This window comes from Echiichthys vipera (genome assembly GCF_963691815.1).
Source record: "Echiichthys vipera genome assembly, chromosome: 18".
Lineage (NCBI taxonomy): Eukaryota > Metazoa > Chordata > Actinopteri > Perciformes > Trachinidae > Echiichthys > Echiichthys vipera.
In genome coordinates this window covers 19,318,207-19,345,659 of record NC_139843.1, presented here as the reverse complement: position 1 = coordinate 19,345,659, position 27,453 = coordinate 19,318,207, and the positions used below count along the sequence as shown (strand labels likewise).

Sequence of the window (27,453 nt, the reverse complement as noted above, 5' to 3'; positions counted from 1 at the left end):
ACACACACACACACACACACACACACACACACACACACACACACACACACACACACACACACACACACACACACACACACAGCCCAGTTCTCTGTTTCTCTGTTTTTTTCGGGGAACATGTTAAATACATTTTTTGTCGTCAGGGCAACAATAATTCCTCCACAGACAGCTTATCAAGGCAGCTCCAGCTGTCTTTCACGAATTACAATCATTTTTCTTTTGCTCATCAAATTTTCACTGCTCTGTGGTAACATCACACTACCTGCTGCTTTGGAAATAACTGTTGCCAGTGAACATTATGTGGCCAGTATTATGTTACTTACAAAAAGTATTAGCCTATACATTTTCTTTTATTTAGCTTTAGGTGTTTCCTGCTCTGGTGATTGGAAGACATAGCAATGCAATGTGTAGTTGTTGTGATCATTTTGTATTTCTGAACAGACCAGAAATGCCAAACTTCGTCTATGAAAAAAAAACAGCTCCCAAAGTTCTTGGATCCAATTTATCAACTGGCTCACATTTCTCAGAAAAAGCCTCTTGCTCCATTTTGAAGTATTCCTACCCTTGGATAGGATATCTGTCTGCTCCAGGATTTAGCACACCCAGAAAACCCCTGGTGAAAATTAGTTTTTGTAATTTATGTTTAATATGCATCAAGAAAAGAAGAAAATGTGATGCAATGTCATAACTTTTTTTTATACCATACAAATTCAATTAAATTTCCCTTTCCTTAGTTCCTTGTCGGTGTCATTTTTTTTAGTAAATAAAATCCTTGGACCGAACATAAACGAGGGCTCTATATTATTTAATATCACAGTCTCGGCACATGCAAGTCGTAATGCACGCATGATTCTTGTCCTACAGTATATGGCCTAAATGTGCTGTGAGACTATGAGAGGAGACCAACAGTAGTACCAAAGTATCACTTAAATGCATATTAATACAAACCTCTTATACAAACATACAGTCATACTGGCTAAACAGGAAAATATGCTGCACTCGACCGAACTCGTTAAAACTGAAGTGGATTTTATGATTAAAAATGCTTGTTAGGCATTTTTATCAGTCTTAGTTAAAGTATGCCTAATATTATATATACTATTCATTTTTATTGCAACAAATAACAAAATCTAAATCGGCTGTCAGCATATTTTGGATGCACACCATAAGGGGTCCCCTGCTAAAGCTGCTGACCCCGCGAACCGACCCAGGATAAGCGGTTGGAGATGAGATGAGATGAGACCATAACCATTATGATACAGCATTAACTGCATTAATTTCATTTGATAGTTGTAAGTGTCATAAATCTGTGATATTACCTCAGTCAACAGAAAACATCCACACCTTTTTGACAGCGCTTGTAAGAAGCAGTTTCTATGCTGTCCTCATTTGATAGGATTGTATACTTTATGTGATTTGCTGTTCCAATCATAGGTTACATTCTAATTCACTAAATGGACTGCATTTCTATAGCATTCTTCTAGTCATAGCAATCACTCAGTGTTCCACAACACAAGTCACCATTCACTCATAAATACACTGGTGGCAGAGGTAACGGTGCAAGGTGCCACCTGCTCAGTGGCCACTCTCGGTACTGCAACTAAAAATTCTCCTGCTGTCCAAAAAGGATTTTGTTTACAGGCCACCAAAGGGTAACCTGCCCCTCACCAGATGACTTTCGTTCCGCTTTGCTTCCGTCTTGACTCCGCCTAGCTCCACTCAACCATCTTGATTCGCTCCATAGGAAAGTGATTTCAGGGACTGCAAAAAATGCTCAGGCCAATCAGGACAACTGGGTGAGTTTTTTTTAGATGTGACGTAGCAGGGAAACGACTGTGGCGGCTCGCATCGAGGAAGCAGACTTCAAGATCTATGCTGCTATTTCATCCATGTTGTCCAATCTAGCAAATATTTATTTTTTAAAAGAACACCATAGAATGGCTCTGAAGGCTTTTGTTGGTGGAAGCGGTGTCGGCTGTTCTGTTTGGCTTTTCCTTGCATCACTCTCATCAGCGTCAAGGATTTGTTTCGATGTGAGTGGTTGAAGTAGCACGTCCATAAAGATGACGGACAAGCGGTTTATCCAATCATATGCCTCCTGAAATCACTTGTGAGTGAAGCAAGGCGAAACGAAATTCATCTGGCGAGAGTCAGGTTAACCATAGGGCTGGTCAGTCCCGCTCCTGTAATACGGCTTCAGGTAGACCCCATGGGTCAGCTCCTGAACTTTTTTTTCCCCACATTTTTTTATTGAGTTTGCAGATGGTCAAAGAAGAAAAAGTACGACAATTGTACAGTGTGTCAATACATATGCCTTAAAGTAAAGAAACAGGAACAAAAACAAAGATAAAACCCCAACATAAATTCCACTATCACTCCCAACAACCCATATCAGACGTGGTCACAGTAACCAACTAAAAAATTGAACAACATATAACACAAGTAGGTAGAAAGTCTTACAAGCCAGTGTGATGGAGAGACCAAATAAACAGTTTTTATGTAATTGTACCACGGGGTATTTCTGTTAGATTTCACATAATTCAGCCCACTCCATCTCCAAAAGGCTCTCCTGTGATTTTCATCATTCTGCGCACAGAGGTTGAAAACAAGCCTGAAGACACTGTAGCAAAGCAGAGGTCTGGTTATTCGTCCTCATGGACTATGGGTTCTATTGCTACGCTGGTACCACATGTGTGCTGTGTTTGAGGTAAATGAGCAACCTGAAGGGTAGACGGTACCTGTCCAGAATACTTACTTGCGTACATCAGAGTGCTGTGTGGTCTGTTATAAAGACAGGGTTGACAGAATATGAATATTTGGATGTATTGGGAATGTCACAATTACTATGCTACTTTTCTTTAATGGTAGGTCATCGGGTTATTTCTAGGTTTGAAAACCACAAATAAGCCATTAGGAGACCACAGATACTCCTGTTTTATGTTCAAGTGTGGCACCATGTGCACAAGGTTGTTGAGAGCAAATGTGTTGTTATCATACACAAACAGGAGCAGCATGGTGGTGATCCTGAGGCTAGAGTTGCTTATTATTCTTTCAGCCAGTCACATTACTTGTTAATTCCATTTACTGCTTGCTTCTTGGTTTTCTTTCCTCTACTTCTTGGGTAAATTGGATTTTCTACGAGATAAGGAACTTACTGTGTGTAATGATATTAAGATGAATGATTTATTATCTGTACACTATTGGTGAACAATTCATTAATTCATTATGGTTTATATCTGGTTGATGACAATAGATGTAATCTCACAACTTTCCAAACAGTTCTTTGTAACAGGCAAACAGTGCAGTATTAGTTCAATAACCGTGAAGTCAAACTGTGCGATTTCAGCATCTGTGCATAAAATATTGTTTTTACTCCTGAGTGAATAAGCAGGATATGTGTATTTCTTCACAAGGCTGAGTGCAGATCAAACTAATTGAATCATGGTCCTCCCTTCTAAAGGAAAATGAAAACCAAAGTGGCAGACTTCATGTAAACATTGTCCCTGTAATCACACACAGACATTGCTTTCCTCAACACTCTAAGACAGAGATAGATACACCGTGTTTAACTTTAATTTGTATTCCCACCAGCAAGTGCATCAGGCTGTGGACTCCTATGCCGCCAGTTCGGCTCCTCTCCCTGTGACATTTTCTAAGTAATCTCTGTTCATCTTTGCCCTCAGTGGAATAACTCTTACAATCAATGTTAGCACCGTTACACACAGGTGTCAAGGCGAGCTGGCAACGAGCAGCCTAAAGGTTAGAGAATAGTGAGTGTGTGGGAGGAGAATGATGGTCTGAGAAAATCTTGACAAGAAAAAGAATGAGAGACCATCTCCCTCCACACCTCCACTTATACTCATCTGGACATGCCCTTTAGAGAGGCATTTACTCTAAGCCCTATTTGCACCATAGGGAGATGTGAGGTTGCTAGCAGAATTGTACTTGACAATTTTTTTTACTGTAAGTGTTAAAGTGTAAGACTGTAGGAATTTCAGTGTTTGGAATGTTAACTTTTGTTTCACAAAGCAAAATATTAAGACTGTTTGTGAACTTCTGTTGGGCTTTTTAGCCACAGAATGGCCAAATCTGTCTGTCAGATTATTGGATGGATTTCCATGAAATTTTGTGCAGACATTTGTGTTACTTACTGTTCCCCTGGCTTTTCCTTTAGTGCAACAACTTAGTGTAAGTTCTCTTGTGTTAAAGTCCTCACTGAACGATATGTTGAAACTAGTTACATACAGGAGCTGTGTCGATGATTGTTGCACCACAGAGACATAAGGTTAATCTAAGCTACTGTGGCATAAAGCCCACGCTAACCATACTATTGTTGCAGAAAACTAGGCTTTCACTTCTTTTTTTTCAGTGAAAAGCTCTTTCCTTAATGCAGTGTTTTGCTGTGCTTCAGTTGAAGTCGTAACTTGTGCACTACTGGCACACCCCCCAAGTTAGACATTTTGAAATACCAGTCTGTCAGAGCCTCACCCTTAAAATCCGACATGGTGGTGCCCGGCATCAACAGTAGTTAAAGCTGTAGGAATACACTGTTTATTCACTCTTCTGTCTTATTTGTGTCCCATTAGATAATTGTGCACGCAGTGCTGTCTATCTTTCATCTGTGGTCATTTACAGCATAAAGCATGTTATCAACTGGTACTACAAACAATGGCTAACCTGACTAACCCATAAGAGATAATTGTTTTCCGACCGGTCACCTCGGGTTTTAACAAACACATAATGGTAGCCTACAATAGCAAACTGTTATGTTAGTGCCAGACACTCTTGTAGGGAAGGACTGTCTTTTTTGTCTGTGCCATGTGGCAATGTATGCATGTATCTCGTGGAAATCGAAAGTGTGAGTAGCCTTTTAATCAAAATCACCTCATACCCAAGGGATGTGATGTAGCCCCGAGAACCGTTGCCGACACAAAACAGCCGAGGTCCCTCCTCCTCATCCTCCCAAGTTATCCCACCTGTCAAAACAATGCTCAGCACTTTCATTCCCTCCATTTTCATTTGGTCGGCTTTTTTTTGTGACAAAGTGTAGCTCAAAAGACAATATGCCTCAGGGGTCTTGGGAATAGTCTGTGGCTTTTACTTTCTCCAGTTCAAAGCTATTCTCCTGTTCTGCTCACATTGCATTCAGTGATGCCTTTGATGCAAATGTATTTAACCTACAAGTACTTTTTTGTGACCTTACCAGGGAAAGGTGTTCTTTATGCCCGTATGGGCAGTCTAACTACGGAAACACAAAACATGCACAGGCATATGTTTTCTCACTGGTTGCAAGAAATGGCATGTAATTGGCTTGTATCTGTGCTTAAGTATTCTTTTAGTAGCTGCAGGTCTGAAACTTGGGGTTCTACATCATTCAGATAATACTGGCCTCGTTCACTAACTTTTACTTAAGCTGTTTTTTTTGCATGACTTGCACTTTAACTTTGGTAGACAATCGAACATCTGTGGTTTGCATTTCCACTTTCAGCTCCCTTCATATCGTATATTTGTCCTGCGTTTATATTCCATTCAAACCAGGAATATTGCAGATTTCCTAAGTGATATTAGGAGTGATACGTATATGAAACATATACCGCAGGCTTTGATGACTCTTCTTCATAGCGCTGTAGAATTAAAATGTCAAGCTTTCTCCTGAAGGGGAATTAGTAGAAGGATTTTCAACATGCAGGGTGAACAGCACTTCCTGTTTTCCCTGGACTCTCAGTAGGAGCATGTACTATTTGATCTGTACCTCAGAAGCCACAGGTGTGAGAGAGCAGTCAATGTTTCTCAGATTGTTGTTTCCCCAGTTTCTTTTTCTCTATTCCAGAATGAAGAGGCAGGCGAAACTTTGATGCCGTCAAGATTTGATTTGTTTTGAGCAGAATTTGATTTCATATAGCCTAATTAAAGTCTCCCTGGGCTCAGTTGAAATTGCCTGCTACAGTTGTGTCTACCATGCTGCTGTGCTTGGTCGAAACCACTATGTTATTGTAATGGATGACTTATTGGCTGCTCGTTGCTTAGTACATTGTTTCTTCTTCTCTGTACTGTTTTTAATGTAACCGCTATTATATATATATATATATATATATATATAAAAAAAACAGTCTTGTATTATAATTCTAAGTCAGATAAGCAGTTGTTATGTTAAATGATCAAAGCAATGTACAATACATAAGGGACATTGACTAAGCCTGACGCAAATTACCATCAGGGGCGCATCATCATCATCGCATTTGTTCATTTTAGCTCTGTATTTGCTGTGACTACATATGTAAATGAGCTGAAGTGCATCTGATTTGCATAAACTGCTGATAAATAAGATCTAACGCCTGGTTATGTTGGAAAGGTTTTTCTGCTTGTAGACTTAATATCGGTTAAAGAGATGGAAGGTGCCTCTGCAAGAATGTAAAGGGACATTTTTTAAGAGACGCTTGGTAACACTTAACACATCACAGACATCAAAAGACTTACAAGTGGCTTACATCAGGTTCAGCCATACAATAGCTGAGACCTTGCCTCCAGCCCACAGGCACCCTAACAATACACTCCGCTCTCCCTGGATAATGTTTGGGTCAACCACGCTGCTCACAGTGACAGTTAAATACCTAAAAATGATCGTCAATATATTTGTGAGTATTTACAAATGGTCAGTGCTTCCTGTGAATCTGTTGGATATTTTATATAGGTATTACTGGTACAACTGAAACAAATGAGGAAGCAGAAAAAACACCCCTTATAGGACTTAATATAGTCCAATAAAGCTGATTGGATGAGGGTAGTGCCATGTTCTTTCTTCTATCTCTCCCTCGTCATGTGTGTTAGAGAAAACAATACTGCAGATTTTTACAATTGATCAATTTAAAACAGTTTCCTCTGCAATTATAAATTAAGCACAGATGCTATTTGTATACACTTAAAGTTCCTCCTCTTATACATAGATTGGCGCCTCTAAACAGGAACACCTTGTTATACATACTGTATGAGCCCAAACATGCAATTTTCTCAATACAGTTGAAACATAGCAACTTCTTATGTTATATTTCTAGGAAGTTAGATGCTTCACAGTGGGAGAACCACTTTGTTCAACTGAAACAATTAAATTGTGTTTGAATGCTTTGGGGCATGAGACAGCACTGATGTGTTTCATCACAGTACAGTCATATTTAGTTGACAGCTCAAAAACCAAAACATGCCATAAGACCTAGTATTGCTTAATTGTTTGTATTTCCCCCCCAAATAAGTTCACTATTAATTGAAATGATTTTTAAATTGAAATGGTGTAAAGTTTCTGAAATCCCCCAAATTCTAAAAGCTTAACTTAGCTTGGACATTTTTTCAGAAATTTACCAAACATTTTCCATTTTGTAGCAACCCTTTGCAACCCTTATTATAGCCAGCACTGTAGGATTTTCCCATCAAAACTGAGGGAGACCTACAGAAAAATAAGAAATTGAGGACTGTTGAGGACAGCCCTTAAAAAATGATGGTAGCGTTGCAGGGTGAGGGAGATTGGGTGAAACAGTGACAGATGAAGTGATAGACGCAGACACCAAGTAATGAGATCTATTTAGTTTGAAAGAGAGATATTAAGTGGGAGAAAGCGGACAGCTTCGGATTTTATTAGCTCCCTAGACAGACCGAGGCAAGATAGATGGAACAGGATACCTGTCAGGAAGGAAGATGAATTGATCAGAGAGGGAAAATGGATGGAGGCGTCTTCTCCTTAAAGGGAGGTTTTGCTCTGACGGGGATACAGGCCATTAAAAAGGGACGGTGGAATTGGCAGCATACACATGGTGAGCTGGTGTCTCTATGGACAGTAGAGAAACAGTATAGATAGTGAGTTAAAAACATCCATGATATAGTCCCACTCCGAATACTCAACAGAGCCCAGTTAATGCTCCATTCATGCAGGGCGAGTTGCTTTATGTCTGTCTTTATCTTCACAATCAATCAAACTATCAATATCCATCTTATTTTTCCATTTGCCTCAGGCTGTAATTAGATGATAGAGTCACTAACCACTGCTGGCGAAAAAATACTGCAGTTGTTTTAGAAAATGGATGAAACCAAGCATACGAAAGGCAGTGAATCGTCCTTGGGAAAGACTAATAGCTCCATTTATTTTTGCCTTACACAGCATAGGGGCAGAACTCATCAGCACCATCTTCAAGCTTGTTTTCAACTTGTGTGCTTCCTGTAAAAAAGTCACTCAATGTACTTTATGTCAGACTGTGGGTTCAAGATAACAGCTCAAAACATCATGTATATACACACACTACATGCTTTTCTCTGCTCTATACACATACAATCACATGCAATCATCCAGGTTTGTGTGTGTGCTCCAGCAGATTTCATTTGAAATCAATTAATGACTACCTTTGAAAGGACACCAGCAGGACTTTAGGTTATCTTGTATGACAATAACACGGTTTTACGACACCATGTATATCATAGCTGCGGGTACACCATAAACTTTAAAGTATGACTGAAAATATTAGATTATTGATAGATTAGTTAAGTGATAAAAACATAGTTGTTAAGTATTTTGCTAATTGATTTAGCTTTGATTTGATTTTTTAGTGAGTGTGCCAGTCCTCAAAGTAATGTTGTTTCATTTAACATGTATATCTAGTATTTGTGTGTTTTTTATTTTTATTTTACCTTAACCATTGACCCCTGGATCAAGGCCCCTCTCACAGCAAAGTTCAGCCACATATTTATTCCAAACAGATTCAATACCGATGCCAAAACACTTTGATGCCAGATGCCTTTAATTAGAGACCACCGCTCTCTTTGCTCTCACCGTGGAACCGGTAGGAATCAAGAGCTGCCACTTACCAGCGGCCAGCCAATCAGAAAAAAGAACGAGGTTACACAACAGAAAATCAGAAAATAGCACTATTGTATCTGGGTAAGATTTAATGAACAACCAATGAAAAAAAGCATAGTTAACCTGGTATTATAGTTAGTAGTATAGTATAGTATAGGAGTAAGTCATCTCCTGTTTATTAATGTTACAACAAATTCACAACTTGACTGCTGTTGGAGAATGTTGCCCAGATAATTAGCATCAGTTTTTCAATGCTGAGTGCACTGAACATTGCATTGAACACGCCCATTCCTGACTGTTCCTGACTGACGCTAACGTCAACTACAGGAGCCCAGATGGCCAATAATAGCCTTGCTAATGAGCTTGCGTTATATATAATTATATATACTGTATGTATATATAATTATATAAATAATATATATATATAATTATATATATATATATATATATATATATATATATATATATAATTAATTATGAGAGCATTTTAATACTGTCGAGAGTAGTTTTATTAAGCTACAACTTTGTGACTTCCTGTTTACAAGGACAATTTAAATGAAAAATGTATCTTGATGGAAGGACTAAACCAGGGATTGGAAAAGGTCGCACAGATAGTTCTAATCACTATAATTCGGAATAAATTAACTCAGTGTGACAGCATTGATGATTCAAATCGATAAACAATAGAAATCAGGACAAAGCTGCAAAAAACAGATATTTCATATCCAGTTTTGCAAAAATATTAGTTATTGGAATTGTATGGGCCGCCCATACATGTGGCTGTGAACAAAGAAGGAACTGGAAAACTCAGGCCTAAGAATGAAACAGTTTTGCTGTGTGTGCTATTTTGAGAATTATTTCCGGTGTAAGCTACCTGTGCAGGTGCCTGAAAATCTCGTTTTCCAAGCAAGTTTAAAATATGCAGTTTACTCAGGCTATTTTTGTCTGGATTGCTATAAGATTGTAATTAAGTAAAAGATGATAATAATAATAGCTTCACTCATTTCTGATTGCAGTTTTGTCACAATCCTTCCCTCTATACATATGCTAATTCATGCATATAGAATTCCAGCTCTGTTAACATGTTCATATGAAACAGGGATATTTTTGGGGCCCAATGCTCCATATCTCCATCTAAAACTAGCTGCAAAAGGCTTAGTGCTTAGCCCTGAGTGAGATAATAAGCAGTAATTGGGTGCTGGCATCAGTATAGGACAGGTATTTCTAGCCTTGAGACTGATTGAGTGAGACTAGAGATTGTGAAATTAGCCTGGTGTTTAGCTGCTGCAAATGCAAATTAGAGAGAGGAACTGTAAAGTAAGAAAGAACTGAAGACAGTGGAATGGAAAAAGAGGAAGAAAGAATCTTGGTTTTAAATTCACAGAAAAAGTAGAAAGATTGAAACAAACTGAACGTTCCACTCTTGTGTCTCAAGTGAAATAAGAATTATTTATTGACTTTAAAATCCTCTTAGTTTGATATCAGCATTTACAGAAGAAAGAACAAAACAAAAAGTGTTGTCCATTGTACCATCTTGAAAGATTGGGTGTCAAGGTCCTAGAAATTCATTTAGATTTTTCTCTGAAAATACAAGAGATGGCCTGATTTCAAAACCAAATCTCAGCTCATTTTCCATAGTTACATTTGTCTGATTTCTTAATAGTGCTTAAAGTAATCCTGGAATCGGAGTGGTCATTCAGTCCTGTAAGAGACCGTTTCCGAATTTACATTTTGTTCACTCTTGATGCTTGGCAGCTGCAACAGCAGTGTGTCAAACTGCATATCTTATATGCGCAATGGATTGATTCTAATTAACATGTAGACAGCTCCCAACCTCAGTCAATTGGCACAGAAGTACATGATGTTCTTCCAGGATTGTGCCCCTGATTGGTCGACAATGGAGAGTGAATTTGAAGAGAGCTGGTGTGGAAGATAAAAATAATCCCCCCCATAGTGTTCTTTTCCATGATTATTGCTTTTGGCTTATGTGCTAGTGCAGCTAGGTGTGAGTCAAAGTTGAGAAAATGAGAAAAGTCTCTTACAAGTTTTCAAGTTAAGATGGAAAGAATTGCGCTTTATTGTAATCATCACTCTGGAAGGAACAAGTTGCAGTGTTTGACCAGCCATATCGATTGGATGAAACTACCTGTTTTAATTAGAAAATAAGTCAAGTGGAACAGTACAGAATGGAAACCAGCTTCGCAGTTATTAACCAGGCTGCTGTTTCCACTATATGCAGCATAAGAAGGCCTGTAAAGTGCTCAGTGCTCCAATTAAATATGTGTCCAGCAGTTTATTTCCATGAAAATGTCAGGACTGAATTCAACCCAAAGGTAACACATTCCTTTCTCTGGTTTTGACAATTAGCAAAATCAATTGACGGTGGTAACTGGACGGAAACATGTTGCTCTTCGCTGCATGTAAGGAGAGGTTCAAGTGCTTGTGTCTTTTATTCTTGGGCAAACAAGAACATATTGTTTCTTTCTCATTTCCAACCGGCCTCGCGACAGAAGGTGGCAGCAACCACTTTATTTGAAGCTGCCAACATGTTCTGTTCGATGTGGGAGGTGTGTGCGCCGGCTCGTCTATGAACCTTTGTCTAACTACAGTTACCAATAGCACACTAGACTTTATGTGTATATTTTGTACAGCTTTAGAGGGAATTCTGCATATACAGTACATTCTTAGCTTCTTAGCTACCTCAGTTGAGTTTCTTTCTGGCTTATTTTTTATATCTTTGCGCTACTTCTTATTGATAATGATGCCAAATAAATAGTTTATATTCCAGCCATTCTGTCTTTAAGTTTAGCTTTCTGCTTTACTTGTATTGCCTCGGTTACTTCTCCATGCTTATCGCCTTGTGCAGCCAACTGGAAATTGAATAGGTACATTCATCGTATAAAATGAAGAAAAAAGTGTAGATTGTTTATAACTACTAACATGGAAATGGCCAGAGTCGTTGCTGGGAAAAAAAGAAACTCTGTTTGGGGGCAGTTATTTATTCCATGGAGAACAGGTTGCAGTCATTTGTCCTTTGCAGTCATGGTGAGGATTTGATTGCTGTTATCTTACTGTATATAGCTAAGACGAGAATAAAACTCTTGAGATTTACATAATTCATATTTTTTCAGCTCACTGAGTCAGATTTTTGAGGCAGACCAAGTGAGTTGCAATCAGCTGGCTTGGCATTGTTATACTGACTGACAGAGCTGACTAGATTTGATGCTAGCGGTACATTACTTTTGAGTGCCGGTGCTGCCTGAAGCCTAACAATATGCCTCCATTAGTTGTGATTGGCAGAGCTGAACACGCAGTGCTGATGCTGTTGCAGGAGGCAGCTGCGAGAAGAGCTGCTCAAACTGAATTTAAAAACATGACAAACCAGTGATAACAAATCAGATCAGTTAGTGTGCTCAGACATACAGGACCCTCATCTTACTATTTGGACTTCGACAGCTGACGGACAGACTAGACTTCAAAGTAAACGATGCTTTCAAGTTCAGTGTCCTCCAAGTGGACTACAGAAACAGTATAAACAGAATAACCACATGTCCACATACAATCCGCTCGAGTATATTCATCATAATCTTTGGAAACTTTACATATCACTGTATTTTACTGTAAATCATAGTCCATAGTCAAGATCAAATCGCTTTCCTCTCAGCACACTGCTCCTTAGCAGTACAATTTAGGAAACACTGGGCCTCATGCAAGACCATTTTCGTATTAGGTAGGAATCATGGTTTTCATGTTTCCAACGCACTGTAGCAGATTGCCTGAATGTTCTTTTTTTTTGCGTGCCAGTCTGTGTTTTAATCAGACAATTTAATGGTTAGGTTCGTATTGAAAGGTCAATCCCCACATGGATAAATGAAGCAGTGTTAAAAGGTGTTACAAATCACCAGACAGAAGGATCACAATTATGCAAGCAATAATTAGAGCCACAATGCAAACTCAGTGTAAATCAGTGTATTTCACAATGAGCTACACTCGGCATCAGAAAATGTCTTAATAATAATTGTCCAAAAGGTCCAAAGATAAATCATAAATCACTAATGGTTTCATTAGGGCCTGGAGCCGATCCCAGCTGACATCGGGAGTGACGGGGTACTACCCGGACAGGACGCCAGTCTTTTACAGGGCACATAGAGACAATTAGTTCAAATTGACTGATTTATTTTTTATTTTTTAGTGACTTTTTTTTTTAAGATTAACATTTCCTTCCTATTAGGTTGATATATAGTATTTCTGTGTTTGAAGGTGTAATGGACACCGCTGCTATGATATGTATATCAGTTTTTTCCCCCCACTTACTTTACCTTCAACCTTTCCTTGTCTCTCAGGTAATGCTGGCTGCTTCCTATTGGTCATTGCTGGCACCGGCGATCGACATGGCGGAGGATTCTGGGAAGTACGGATCATTTGCTTTTTTGCCTGTGGCCGTGGGATTCACACTCGGGGCAGCCTTTGTTTACTTTGCTGACCAGGCCATGCCCCTGCTGGTAAGAACTCTCACAAAGACAGTTTATTGTGTTCCAAGAACAGTGTTTGCAGTTTGAAGGACACATAAACATGAGCCTGATGCAGTTAATGTCAGCTGAAGCACCTGAGTTTGTGCATGAACACCTAGCGCCTGAAATGGCATGTGTTGCGTTCGTGCGTTGTCACGTAGCCTAAATAACAAACCTCCAGCAATGGACAACACAACACAGACAATAGCTCCATCATTTTTTTTTTTATTTTGACACTATATTTTCACTGAAAAAGAACTTGAAGCACATGTCAAGAAGACTGAACCCTGACGTCATTTGTAAATGTTTGTGCAAACTTGGTGTGGCCCCACTCCATATAGGCAGTGAGACAGACCTTGGAGGACATTCTATTGGACAGGAACAACAAGCACTGGATTCATAAGTGAACAGTAAATAATAAACAGGGTGGAACTCATATAGCTCAAGAATAGCAAGGCTGTCTATTTGCTTCTCGTGACGCAAGACTATTTAGTGTGTAAAATTTAGACGTTTGATACATGATTACTTTGGCAGTAATATAGCAGCGGGTAAGATATGATTGGCAGTCATGTTGATTATATTTTTGCTACACTGAAAAAGATGGCCTTTTTATTTAACTTTGCATTCACTGGTCTTTTACTGCGAAATAGATAATGGTAATTTCTGCTGAGAGCAACTGGTGAATGGCAAACAAGAGAGGAAATAGGTCTAGGTGCTGGGTGATTAATCAATAAGGAGCTACCTGCTGCTGAGACCACTATCTTTTGGAGATAGAATAGAATAGAATAGAATAGAATAGCCTTTATTGTCATTGCATTTGCATACAACGAAATTCGAGTGCTACTCCCCCTTGGTACATTTTTTAGCAAAAATAGTATATAATAAAACAATAAGCAAAGTATAATATAAGCAATAAACACACAATATAGTATAAACAATATAATAATGTGAACGGTATAAACAGGTGGGAACAGTATAAACAGATGGGAACAGTATAAACAGATGGGTGGAGAACAGAACTATACTAAAATAAAATATGTATATTTAGAACTATACTAAAATAAAATATGTATATTTAGGGTGGAACATGTTATTATTGCACAAGAGTTTTAAAGTGGCTTTTTTAGGTTTAAAGTGACTTTGTTTAAGGTTATTTAGATTCTAAAATTTTAATCTGATCAATGTGATCAATATTTGTGACATTGAGGTAATTTGTTACGTTGTTTTATTTTTTGTTATTGACTGCAGTGATAGCTCTAGAAAAGAAGCTATCTCTGAGTCTGTTTGTCCGTGATTTTTGTGACCTGTAGCGTCAGCCTGAGGGTAACAGGTCAAACAGGTGGTTGCTGGGGTGAAAGGAGTCCTTGATAATGTTTTCAGCTCTGCTGAGGTAGCGAGAGCTAGCAATATCCTCCAGGCTGGGCAGAGGGCACCCGGTGATTTTCTGGGCTGTGTTGATGACCCTCTGTAGCGCCTTCCTGTCTGCGGCTGAGCACCCTGCGTACCACGCTGTAATGCAGTACGTCAGGATGCTCTCTATGGCGGCTCTGTAGAACATCACCAGCAGCTTCTCCTCCAGGTTATTTCTCCTGAGCACCCTCAGGAAGTGGAGACTCTGCTGGGCTTTCTTAACCACCGCCTTGGTGTTTGCAGTCCAGGAGAGGTCATCGGCCATCTGCACACCCAGGAACCTGATGGAGTGGACCCTTTCCACACAGTCCCCGTGGATGTAAAGGGGGGCTGGGTCTGCTCTGCCCTTCCTGAAGTCCAGTACCAGTTCTTTTGTTTTTGTGGTGTTCAGTTGGAGGTTCTTTACTCAACACCACGTCGTCAGTCTGTTCACCTCCTCCCTGTAGTCGGACTCGTCTCCCCCTGAGATGAGCCCGACCACTGTGGTGTCGTCTGCAAACTTGATGAAGGTGTTTGAGAGATGGGTCGGGGAGCAGTCGTGAGTGTATAGGGTGAATAAAAGGGGACTCAATACACATCCCTGTGGAGAGCCTGTGCTGAGGGTGATCGCGGTGGAGATGTGAGGGCCAAGTCTGACAGACTGTGGTCGGTTTGTCAGGAAGTCTTTAATCCAGTGGCAGATGGGGGTGGAGAGGCCCAGGTGAGAGAGTTTCTGCACCAGGATCTCTGGGATGATGTGGTTGAATGCTGAGCTGAAGTCCAGGAAGAGCATCCTCACGTAGCTCCCCCTGTGCTCCAGGTGGCTCAGCGCGGTGTGGAGTGCTGTGGTGATGGCGTCCTCGGTGGATCTGTTTGCCCTGTAGGCAAACTGATGGGGATCCAGAGTGGGAGGCAGACAGGCCCTGATGTGCTGAGAGGCTTTGAGGCAGGGTGGTATGGTGGCCTGTGCCAGGGACTGGTTAAAAATCCTTGTGAAAACTCCAGTCAGTTGGTCAGCGCACGCTCTGAGCACCTTGCCAGGTACTCCGTCGGGGCCGGCCGCCTTCCTGGGGTTCACTGTCCTCAGCACTCGTCCCACTTCATGTTCCTGAAATGACAGTGTGGCGGTGCTGGAGGGAGGTGGGAGTGGTGTGGCTGCTGAGGACCTGTCTGTCTCGAAGCGGGCAAAGAAGAGGTTGAGCTCCTCTGCCAGCGAGGCGTCAGTCCTAGCAGTCCCCTGGTTGTTGCTTCTCTAATTGGTTATGTGATTTATTCCCTGCCACATCTTTCTGGGGTCATTCACAGCGAAGTGGTCTTCAATCTTCCTCTTAAAAGCCGCCTTGGCCTCCCTGATGCCTCTTTTCAGGTCTGACCTGGCCGCACTGTACAGGGCCCTGTCCCCTGACTTGAAGGCGGTGTTGCGGTTTTTTAGGAGGGACTGGACTTCACTGTTCATCCAGGGCTTCTGGTTCGAAAAGACCCTGACCCTTTTTTCGACGGTGACGTTGTCGACACAGTTCTTGATGTAGGAGAGCACAGTGTCAGTGTGCTCCTGGAGGTTATGGCTAAAGAATAAATCCCATACTGTCCTTGAGAAGCAGTCCTGCAGCTGAGAGAGGGCTCCCTCAGGCCACGTTTTTATTGTCTTTGTTAGTGGCTTTGTATTCCTCAGCAGGGTGGTGTAGGTGGGGGTGAGGGACAAGCTGAGATGGTCAGATCCAGCAAGGTGGGGGAGGGGTGTCGCTCTGTAGGCATGTTTGATGTTGGAGTAAACATGGTCCAAAGTATTTTCCCCTCTGGTGGCAAAATTCCCGATGACAACTTTCTGGATATGAATGAATGAATGAAAGCTTTATTTCAAAAAATATATTACACTTGAAGCACTATTCATTAAAACCCTTTGTATGTTTGAAAAGGAGCATTAGCTTTTTAATTCCTACCCCTTCTTCACTTAGTACCTAGAACTACTCTGTATACTACTGTATCCTGTTTTTTTCCCCCCTTTTTTTTAAATGCACTCAACAAAAACAAACAATAACAAACACATTGATGATGATAAGTATGGCAAAATGTGAGAACCCTAGTGTTTGTCATGACCCTCTTCTTCCCTGTACCATGTAAATACCATCCGTTTGTACCGCTGTTTGAATTTGCTCGTGGTTGGACATTGTCTGAGCTCCTCCGCTAGTCTGTTCCACAATTTTTACTCCACATACTGAAATGCAAAAGGTTTTTAAAGTTGAGCGTGCATACAGATGTTTTAGATTCAGTTCCTCCCTCAGATTATAACCCCCTTCTCTCAGAAAAAAAAACATGCTTGAATATTTACTGGTAATATGTTGTTTGTTGCTATACATGATTTGTGCTGTTTGAAAGCTGACCAGATCAGTGAGTTTCAGTATTTTTGATTTAGATATGGTTAAGCTGTGAGCCAATCAAAGCCAAGACAACTGAGTAACATGACACAAACTAATTACATACTAACCAAAGTAAGGGCCTGGATTGAGTATGAAGTAACATTTTATTGTCTGCGTCCATTAGTAATGTAATGATTGTTTTATTTTTAGATCATAAAAAAAGCTTTTAATTTTTAAATGCAGAAGTCTGAACTCATTAAATAAACTGAGACATCGCTCTGACCTCCATTACATTTTCTATCAAACTAATGTATTATCTTTTGTGTTTTTTTCTTAGACACTCAAACTAGAAAGTTCCTTTCAAAGTCTATTGCTTTTCTCAGTTTTTGCTGAGTTTAGTATATAATTACATAGTCTGTTTTAGGACACAACTCAGATATTACTTTGAAGGGAAGTATTAGGGTATCAGGGATCCAGACACTATAGTCTCATCTCATCTCATCTCATCTCATCTTCATCCGCTTATCCGGGGTCGGGTCGCGGGGGCAGCAGCTTTAGCAGGGGACCCCAAACTTCCCTTTCCCGGGCCCAATTAACCAGCTCTAACTGGGGGATCCCAAGGCGTTCCCAGGCCAGTGTGGAGATATAATCTCTCTACCTAGTCCTGGGTCTTTCCCGAGGCCTCCTCCCAGCTATAGTATTAATGAAATTAATGAATGTTTCTTGTGTGTGTGTGTCATGTTAACTTTTACACATTGAAATGAGCTAGTCAATCTCTGGAAGAGATAATAGCTTGAAAAAAAAGGACTTGACCCAAGTTCTAAAGTGGAGCTGAGCATTATATATCCTCCTAATATTTAGATGCTACCAGGGATGTACTACTTAAGTCCCAGTCTCTGGAGCATTTTTATTTTTTAATCTCAGATTTGTCTGTGACCCTAGGGTGTTTTGTCTCTGACTTGTTCTGCTCTCTGCCTCTGGTCACGCCTCTTAAGTCTGGTTCTCTCGCTGTAGTCTCAATTTGTCTCTGTGCTCCTTTGCCGTGTGTGTGTGTGTGTGTGTGTGTGTGTGTGTGTGTGTGTGTGTGTGTGTGTGTGTGTGTGTGTGTGTGTGTGTGTGTGTGTGTGTGTGTGTGTGTGTGTGTGTGTGTGTGTGTGTGTGTGTGTGTGTGTGTGTGTGTGTGTGTGTGTGTGTGTGTGTGTGTGTGTGTGTGTGTGTGTGTGTGTGTGTGTGTGTGTGTGTGTGTGTGTGTGTGTGCGTTCTGAATTACACTGCAAAGCATTCATCTGCATTTCTAATTTAGTGCTTTGAGATAAAACTTGAATGAATATTGATGTTTCTCATTTAGTTATTCAAAACTCTTTTGATCGTTAACATTGATCAGTTAACATATATCATGTCTGAGAGGGTTTAATATTAAATCCCAGCTCAATCAAATCCTATCCTAGTTTTGAATTGTCTATCATATTGTTAAACATATACTGCTTTTTTGTTAGATCATTTATTATGTATCTAGATTGGTATTACAAAATAATATAAATCTTCTACAAATTTAACTCAATGTAACATATTAATGTGACTAGATTGACTAGTGACATCTAGCAGCATAGATTTAGTGATGACAAATATATCCACAACTACCAGATGGATTGCCATGCAATTTGTTACAAGCAACCAATATGCTCACATAGGAATTCTGATGACTCTGGTTATCCTTGACTTTTTACCTAGCTTTAGTTTACGACCAAATACCTGCAACACTGATGATATTTAACAGACTCAGCTGTACTTTGTTTTTAAGGTTAATTAGTAAATGTTTCCATGCTAACACACCTAAAAAAACATGGAGAAAAATGGTAAACATTATATCTGCTAAACAGCAGCATGTTAGCTCAAGAAGAGCCACCAGCAATGCTGTAGACTCTTACGGCCTTTGCGCACCAAGTCTTCCAAAATTATCAACCTAGACAACCAAGTTGTGTCAATCAACTTTTCGCAACAGGTTTAATTTTCTTCAATTTTCCCGCTTCCACAAAAAGCCTTTGACCACTCAGCCCCACCAACATGCGAAATGGCTTCCAATAAGCTGCTGTCTCCCAGTACAAAACACCTACGACAAGATTACAGAGATGCGGTATTTAAAGAGAGATTGAAGGAGGTGCCTGCACAACAGCTTGGGAAGGATTAGACGGTATGATTTTGCTCCAGGCAGCTGAACCGTAGCTTCTTGCTGAAGTCATTTCGTCATTAGTCCCGTTTGGGACGTGTGCTATCTGAGAAAAGAAGTGGGAGAACCACAGAATCATCCTCACTGCTTGACGACTTGAATCCTTGCACAAAATGAATAATGAAACATATTAGACTCAATGTGCAAGGTTTTTGTCTCTAACAATTTTTATTGGTTGATGGATTACAATAACAAAAATACAAAAATTACAGACTTGGTGTTCTTCACTCTTGTTGTGATTTAAAAGTTAAATAAATATCACAGTAAGCCTTTCAAACTGACCATTTTCAAAATGGTATGTGCTGTACTGTAAGTAAGTGTGTAATTTGAATTTTAGGATATTACCTGTAGTAGTTTTTCTTTAAAGCAATTCTTACCTTTCTGGCAATTTAAATTTTTTTTTTGTAATCTTAAAATACTTTGTGAATGGCACACTAAAATGTGTTGAAACTCATCAATATTCAATTTTGATAGTCATATCAGACTCACATATTTATGCTAAAAATCTGACCAATCATTTTATTTGGTCCTAATAAAATGATTTGCTGAGCTTCCTGCCTGTCATGCGTCGCAGCGTCCCTTCCTGTTGCTTTAATTAACATTTTTTGGACTTGTTCTTGACTCAGTCACCAAGCCGTTTGGACTTGCCTTGGACGAAATGGTTGTGATTACAGCCTTGGATTCTACAGAATTGGATCCAGAATGCCATTTTATAATCAGTTCACTTTTAAAAGTTAAGCTTGGCTATTATTGTTATTTTAACAGTACTATCTAAACTAACTTTTTGATTTATGACCCTTTGGCAGGTGAGGAATTTACTATTCTGATTATATTTCAATATCTAAAGATAACCCTGAAGAACTTAAAAGCTCAGCCATAGTTGAAGATTCGATCGTTATCTTCTAAATTCTGTTTCTAAAATGGTAAATTCATCATTAAAAACAATATCTGCTGATAAAATCCAAACATCTCTGAGCCTTCTCCTGACCTGAGTTTGGCCAGAGAGAGAGTAATGTGATGCACCGACTACAGTCGGGGCAGCAGAAAACAGCTTTTGCCGTAAGCGCCTGCAGTCGCACCAGGACAGCAGCAATGACAAAAATGACATATGAAGGTGCGGCTGACATACCACCGTCAAGTACACTCACTCAGACATGATGACATACACTCATATAAACACACCCGAAGCGCACTGATGATGATGGAAAGTGAAGGGAGAAGATGATACATCAAATCTATACACGAGCCGGTGCACACATGTAAAGTAAGCAAGCTCTTGGTTTTTATATGGTTTCAGTCTTTAGTGTCAGGTGCTGATCAGGGTGTAGGTCATCTTTCTGCTTTATTTCACATCATGAGTTTGGAACATTTCAGTTATACACTGTTTTGAACTGAGTAACATATTGAGTGTGCATGTGTAGTCATGCAACCAAATATGAATTCATTATTCGGATGTGAACTCTCAGTAGATACAAACGGCATCCTGATTTTTGCAGTAATAGTTGTTTTTTTTCCAACTAAACTGTCACCAGATTGACAAACTAAGAAATCATGCACATGCTGGTACACTGTTAATCATTTTAAGATGAAGACGCATTGTCTTTCATGCACTGACTTCAATGTTTTTTTAGTTGTCTTTATATTTCTTTAAAGACAAATTATATAAATGTGGGAACCGTAGATCTTGTCACATAACCTCTCTTCATAACAATCATCCATTTTTTAATCTTCTTTTTGCCAAAGCAGCTAGAGTTGCAAAGACCACCAACTGGACTGGCAATGCATACAGTCCGTGCAGTCACAGATTTTGGGCTGCACAGGGACATCCACATAAATGTCAGCGGGGACCGTTGGCTGGATGATGTCATTTACTTGTCATTTATTTCACATGGACCAAAGCTGACCCTCACAAACATGCACATGTGAAAAGTATAAAGCGTGCTTTAAATGGTTGATCTTGGTCCTTCCACCTTGTTGCAGTCTTGTCTCTTGACCCACTTCCTTAACATCAAGCTTTTTAGCTGCTGATAGTGTCTTTGTCTGGAACCTCTCAGTTAATTTTCGATTTCCAAAGGGCTGTATCAACGGTGCAGACAATAATGCCTCTAGACGCAATAAGATAGACCTACAATCAATCACAGCAACAGAACAACGTAGTGCTGAGCATGCCCGGGTAACAAACTTTCTCAAACTAAAGCTAAACATTTTACTAAATTACAGCTAACCAGTACACTAAAATTTGTTTCTGAAAACATTTGAAGTGGGAAATGAGCAATACTGTTACAAAATCTTGATTCACTTTTGATCATCGCTGCCTAGTTAGACGGAGTTTCATGAGCCTGGTAAGTTGCGCTGGATGAAGAACGTCGGTTACTTTAGTAACTATGGCACTCCTCTGTCAGTCATCATCTTAGACCCGCCTCACATGTGACAAGCGGTTGTGATTGGCTTGCCCAGAGTCTGGCCAGCTAGAAATCTGTCTGAAAGGAAGAGGGACCAGACATTCCTGCCAGAGCAAATGAAACATGAGCTCGACAGATAGGTCTAGTTTCCAGGCTAGGCGAGCACTGACACAATATCGAAATGTTTGTCACTAAAAAGACTATGATGAAAATTTCAGACAATAAAAGAAGCTCTGCTCTGAAACAATGATTAGACACAAACTTACAGTTGCACTGCAAGTCTGCCGAACCTCACATGTAGCCATTAAGATCTAACCCAGTCATTTACTGCCTTGCCACTTGAAACAGCAGGGGCTAATTGGGCGGTTGACCTCCTTGGCGGAAAAACCACTCATGCAGCAGTTCAGGAACTTCGCTCTATTGGTAGTCTGAGGCACAGGGGATGCTCAGAGAAGAGATCTATATCAGTACTGATGAGAAAACAAGCCATTCTTGGAGCATTTAGGTTTTCCAGCCAATTGTGTCAAATTGGTTTCATTTCTCAAGGCTTAAAGCCTTCAATAGGAGCACATGCTGGTCAAAAGGATTTACACCAGGCAAGCAATTTGTTGCTCTTTCAAAATGGATAGGTACGACAGTGTGTTCACTGGATATCCACTTCCTCAATACACTCGTTTGTTACTCTCCTCGCAAATCTCGACCCAGAAATCCTCATTTGAAAATAAATATTGGAGGAGCTCTAGAATATTGAAATTTTTGATAATGCACATTTGTCCTGTATATTTGATTAAAACTTGGTGTTTCAATCATATATTTGTAGGCTGTAGACACAGTTTGATGCATAAAGTTTAAGAGCGTAGAGTGAGTATAAAAAGTGTGTGGTTGGGCGAAAGAGTGATGGTGGATGAGCTAAGAGCAGACAGGTGCTAGCGATTGGAGCATAGAGGAAATTACCAGTAAAGTACTAGTAAATGTACTGTGGAGTTTCAGTTTGTCGATGAATAAATGTTATAGCTCACCGAATTGAGAATTAAATTCGGCCCAGAAGGCAAAACAAAGCCTCCCCTATGTGTCTTGACCCTGATATGGAAGCTGAAACAGAAGCAGAAACCTATCTTGCTCTGTTTTTGGTAAGACCAACATTTAAGGGTTGTCAACGTTTGTGGGCTGTCAGTTAAACAATACGTTAATAAAATGAATACAGCTGCCAACAAAGTGCCATCAGATCAGCTCACTGTGACAGAAATAAAGAGAGAATAGTTTGACATGAAGTTATGGATAACACACATCTCCATGACTTAGATGGTAGGCACTTTGGACCCTTTCGGTAAATTAAATTGGCAAGCCATGATATCCGAAATGTTGAACAGAATATTCATTTTGCATTAACTTTCATTTAAATTCAGTGTTGCAGAGTTGCATGTGTTTTTAATGGTAAATGGACTGCCTGACAGACTTTGCATAACGCTTTTAATCAAAGGGTTCGGTGTCTTTCGCAAGGGCACTTCGAATTGCCACGGAGAAACAGCTCTACCTCCGGAGCCACCGCCGTCCTACTGTATTTTCATAAAGTTCACTAGACCTCAACTTTATGCAAATTACTCCAAATGGGTCCATCCAGTGCAACATGGCCGACTCACGAAACTTGGGCCAAGCTGTCAGTTGTAGATAGTTAGAAGAAGAAGTTTTGACATAAAACAAGACCCAGCAGGCCAAAGACACTAAACATTTGATATCACAAATTTATAAAAGAATACAAATTTCCAAGAACCATTCTGCTCTCCATGTTAAACAGAAATGGGAGGAGGAGTCTAAGGGTGATTGGAGAACTGTTTGGGCAGGTCAAGCAAAGACCATCAACTCCTGTGCCTGGTGAGAGTTCTGCTGGAAGAACATTATAAGATTTTTTCTGAATCCTAATTTAAATCTAAACGGAAGGGTTTCGAGGGACAGGATAAATGCTGAAGACAATGGCAGACCACTTTCATATATTCTGGGCCTGCCCCCTTATCAAACCATATTGGCAAGAACTTGTTGGAGAACTCCGGTCAACCTTTAGTTTGAAAATTGATTTCTCTCTTCTTCTTTACTGTATTTGGGTAAAATCCCAGTTGGACTTATGGCCCACGACAACTATCTTTATAAAGTGCTCTTGGCTGCAAGCAAGAAGGCCATTACACGGAAAAATGGCTGCAGACAATTTTGCCATCATGGAATGACTGGATCACCATTGTGAACAAAATACAATGCATGGAAAAACTGACCTTCACCCTAAGACTACAGGCTGAACCGTATACAAAGTATCGTGAAAGATGGACTTCATACTCTTTAACGTGTAACTCATTATCTGTGTTAATGATCTCTCCACTTTGCACTAATGTATGGCCTGTGCCAGCCTTGTCAACCTGTCTGTTCACTTTTATTCTCTGTCTATTTTTGTTCTTTATTTGTTTTTTGTTTTGGAAAAAAAGATCTTAAAACTCATAAAACTGTGGCTTTGCCTTTTCCTCTCCCAAAATGTTTTCAGAAATAGATTATTATTATTATTTTTAAAGATTATTTTTTTGGCAGTTTTTCAAGCCTTTTTATTATATAGGACTGACAGGAAATGGGGTGATAGAGGGGGAGATGTAGAGCAAAGGGCTGCAGGTCGGAGTCGAACCTGCGGCCGCTGCCTCGAGGACCTTCAGCCTCTTTACATGGGGCAAAGATGCCTGTCCATAGCCGTCTAGAAAAATGTCACGATTCTTCAAATGTAATGTAGTACACAGTAGTATTAACAATAGTTTAAAACACAGTTGTACTGGCTGAAGCTGTAGTGGGACAGCACTCATTCACTTTATCTGCTGTTGGAACCAAAATATCTTGGTGTACTTTATGTACACGGTCTCCACAGTTCTGCAGCAAATGTGAAAAGGTGTGGGAACTCTCTTTTTTATTTTTCACCATTTCATTGGAGGTTATCTTTTACTTATCTATTCCTCTTCGGCCTTGAGCTAGCTGACTAATATTAGATATCCTCCTTTACTCCTGTTTTTCTTTGCTACACATCATGTCATTCATGTCATTTTATCTTTTTTGCCGCTCGTCTTTTCAATGCCTTTTCTTTCTTTCAATTCAATTCAATTTTATTTATAGTGCCAAATCATGACAAAAGTTATCTCAGGACACTTTACAGAGTAGGTATAGACCACACTATGACTTATGTGATTTACATAGACCCAACAATACCTCCGTAGAGTACAGTGGCAACGAAAACCTTCCCTATAACAGGCAGGAACGTCGGACAGACCCAGCTCTATGGGGGACGGACATCTGTCTGCACCGGTTGGGGAGGAAGAAAAGGAGAGAGATAGTGAGAAAAGACGGACAGATCGACAGAGAGAGACAAAGACATACAGACACAAAGACACACTTCCAGAGATAAAAGCCCAAACTACAAAGTAACAGTGACTATAGTGCTAGCTAAAGCAATGTGAATATGACTTTCACAGTTACACTAGAGTGACAGAACATGGCAATCATAATAATTATGGTGGCAAACATGGAGTTGAATTAGTTACATGCATTGATGAGACATGAATGAGTCAGACAGACAGGATAAAAGCACAGAGTATCAGGAAAAGTATTATCCCCGGCAGACTAGGCCTATAGCAGCATCATTAAGCAGAACAAAATCAGCTTAAAAATAACAACATTGCTAACGGCTTGTAAGCCCGAGCTGTAAGCTTTATCAAAAAGGAAAGTTTTAAGTTTACTCTTAAATAAGGGGACAGTGTCTGCCTTCCGAATAACACTTGGGAGTTGGTTCCACAGGAGAGGAGCTTGGTAGCTGAAAGCTCTGCCTCCCATTCTACTTTTGGAGACTCTAGGAACGACGAGTAGCCCTGCATTCTCAGAGCGCAGCGATTTAGTCGGGTAATATGGTACTATGAGCTCTTTAAGATACGACGGAGCCTGACCAATAAGAGCTTTATAGTGAAGGAGAAGGATTTTAAATTCTATTCTAGATTTTACAGGTAGCCAGTGCAGAGAGGCTAACACAGAAGAAATATGATGTCTTCGATTTGTTTTAGTTAGTACACGAGCTGCAGCATTTTGGACCAACTGGAGACTCTTAACAGACTTATTGGAGCAGCCTGATAATAAGGAGTTGCAGTAGTCCAGCCTAGAAGTAACAAATGCATGGACTAGTTTTTCTGCATCTTTCTGAGACACAATGTTCCTAATTTTCATAATATCACGCAGGTGAAAATATGCAGTCCTTGTCGTTAATTTTATGTGAGAATCGAAGGACATATCCTGATCAAAAATAACACCCAGATTCCTTACTGTAGTGCTCGAGGACAACACAACATCATCCAGAGTAACAATATCTTTAGCTAATGAGTTTTGGAGGCCTTCGGGGCCAAGTACAATAACTTCAGTTTTATTTGAGTTTAACATCAGAAAATTGCAGGTCATCCAGCTTTCTTTCAAATTTCCAACTACACCACTCATCCACTTTCATCTCTGTTTTATTTCTTTATCTTCTAGTTCTTCCTCGGCCCTGCTTTCTTTTCTTTTTCTCCACGTGTTACACCTCTTCTCCGTGTTTCTTCTTCTTCTGCCTTTTCATTCCTTGGTGCCATAGTAACAGCAGTGGAAAACGGTGGGCTGTGATAATAGCTAGCACGAAATCAACTAGGAACATAGGGGGGTCTTCCACACACAGCGGGGGGCCATCAGTGTTTGGACAGCTGCTGGTTCCACTTTTACTGGCTCCTCAACAAACACTGGAACTGAATGCGAAGAACGATTGAGGAAGGGCAAGATGGACAGAGAGGGTTGACAGGGAGAGAAGGATGGGAGCGATAAGGTAACAGACACAGGAGAGGATGAGAGAGGGACAGAGGTTTGCAGAGAGCAGGAAGGAGCTAAGAAAGCTTCCCAGCTTGGTGATGAAAAACCAGGTAACCATGACACTGTGTATTGGTTACAATAAGACATTGTATCACCACTCCTATTTCCCTTCTTCCCACACATCTCCGTCTTGCTACCTCTTACACCAAGGACAGCAATGCCTAAAGGGCATTAGAGTCTTAAATGTCTTAAATACAGTAAATTGAGTTTTTGTTTTGGAACCAGGCTAAGCAGATTCAATTCGCAACATTTAGAAGCCAGCTGGGTGAGAGTTTTGTTCCAACTACAACAAGAAAATATGAGCTGGAGTATTGAAATCCATAAATCTTCTCACCTACCTTTTTTCTAACAGGGCTTTCACACTGAACGTGCAAGCATTACATTCCAAATAGTCATATCATTGTGTATTTTGCTGATTTTACACTACGCTTTGCTCCCAAAGTTTAATTAAATTGGACCTCATCCCAAGGCGTGTCCAGTGGCACTCTGATAGGAGGCAGAGGTTAGGGGAGGAACACTTACTTTAAAGCAGAGTTCTGGAAAACATCTTTCTATAACCTAACTCTCTGGTGCCAACAAACCTTGAGTAAAAAAACCCAAGCATTGCAGAAAATATCAGGATGGGGATACCACTTTGAAAGAGAACCGATGATAAGGTGCCAAGATGTTGCAGTTTTAATTGGTTTTAGAAAGCAAGAGTACTGTCTCTCAGATGGGGATGGTAGCGAGATTAATGAAAGAGAGGGAGAAAATTAAAGAAACAGGAAGACTATTCCATTTTCATTTACTTCTCTTGTATTCTTTTCAAACTCTGACTTGTGCTCCT

General features: G+C 40.1%; 1 protein-coding gene across 1 annotated transcript in view; it reads left to right on the top strand.

The window, feature by feature from the left end:
• The window catches only part of slc39a11 (solute carrier family 39, member 11), a 139,321-nt gene that overhangs the window by 10,286 nt on the left and 101,582 nt on the right, over positions 1–27,453 (top strand). The window contains exon 4 of the mRNA XM_083932884.1: positions 13,183–13,341. Within this exon, the coding sequence (XP_083789010.1) occupies positions 13,183–13,341 (159 nt within the window). The remainder of the gene's footprint in view (positions 1–13,182; positions 13,342–27,453) is intronic.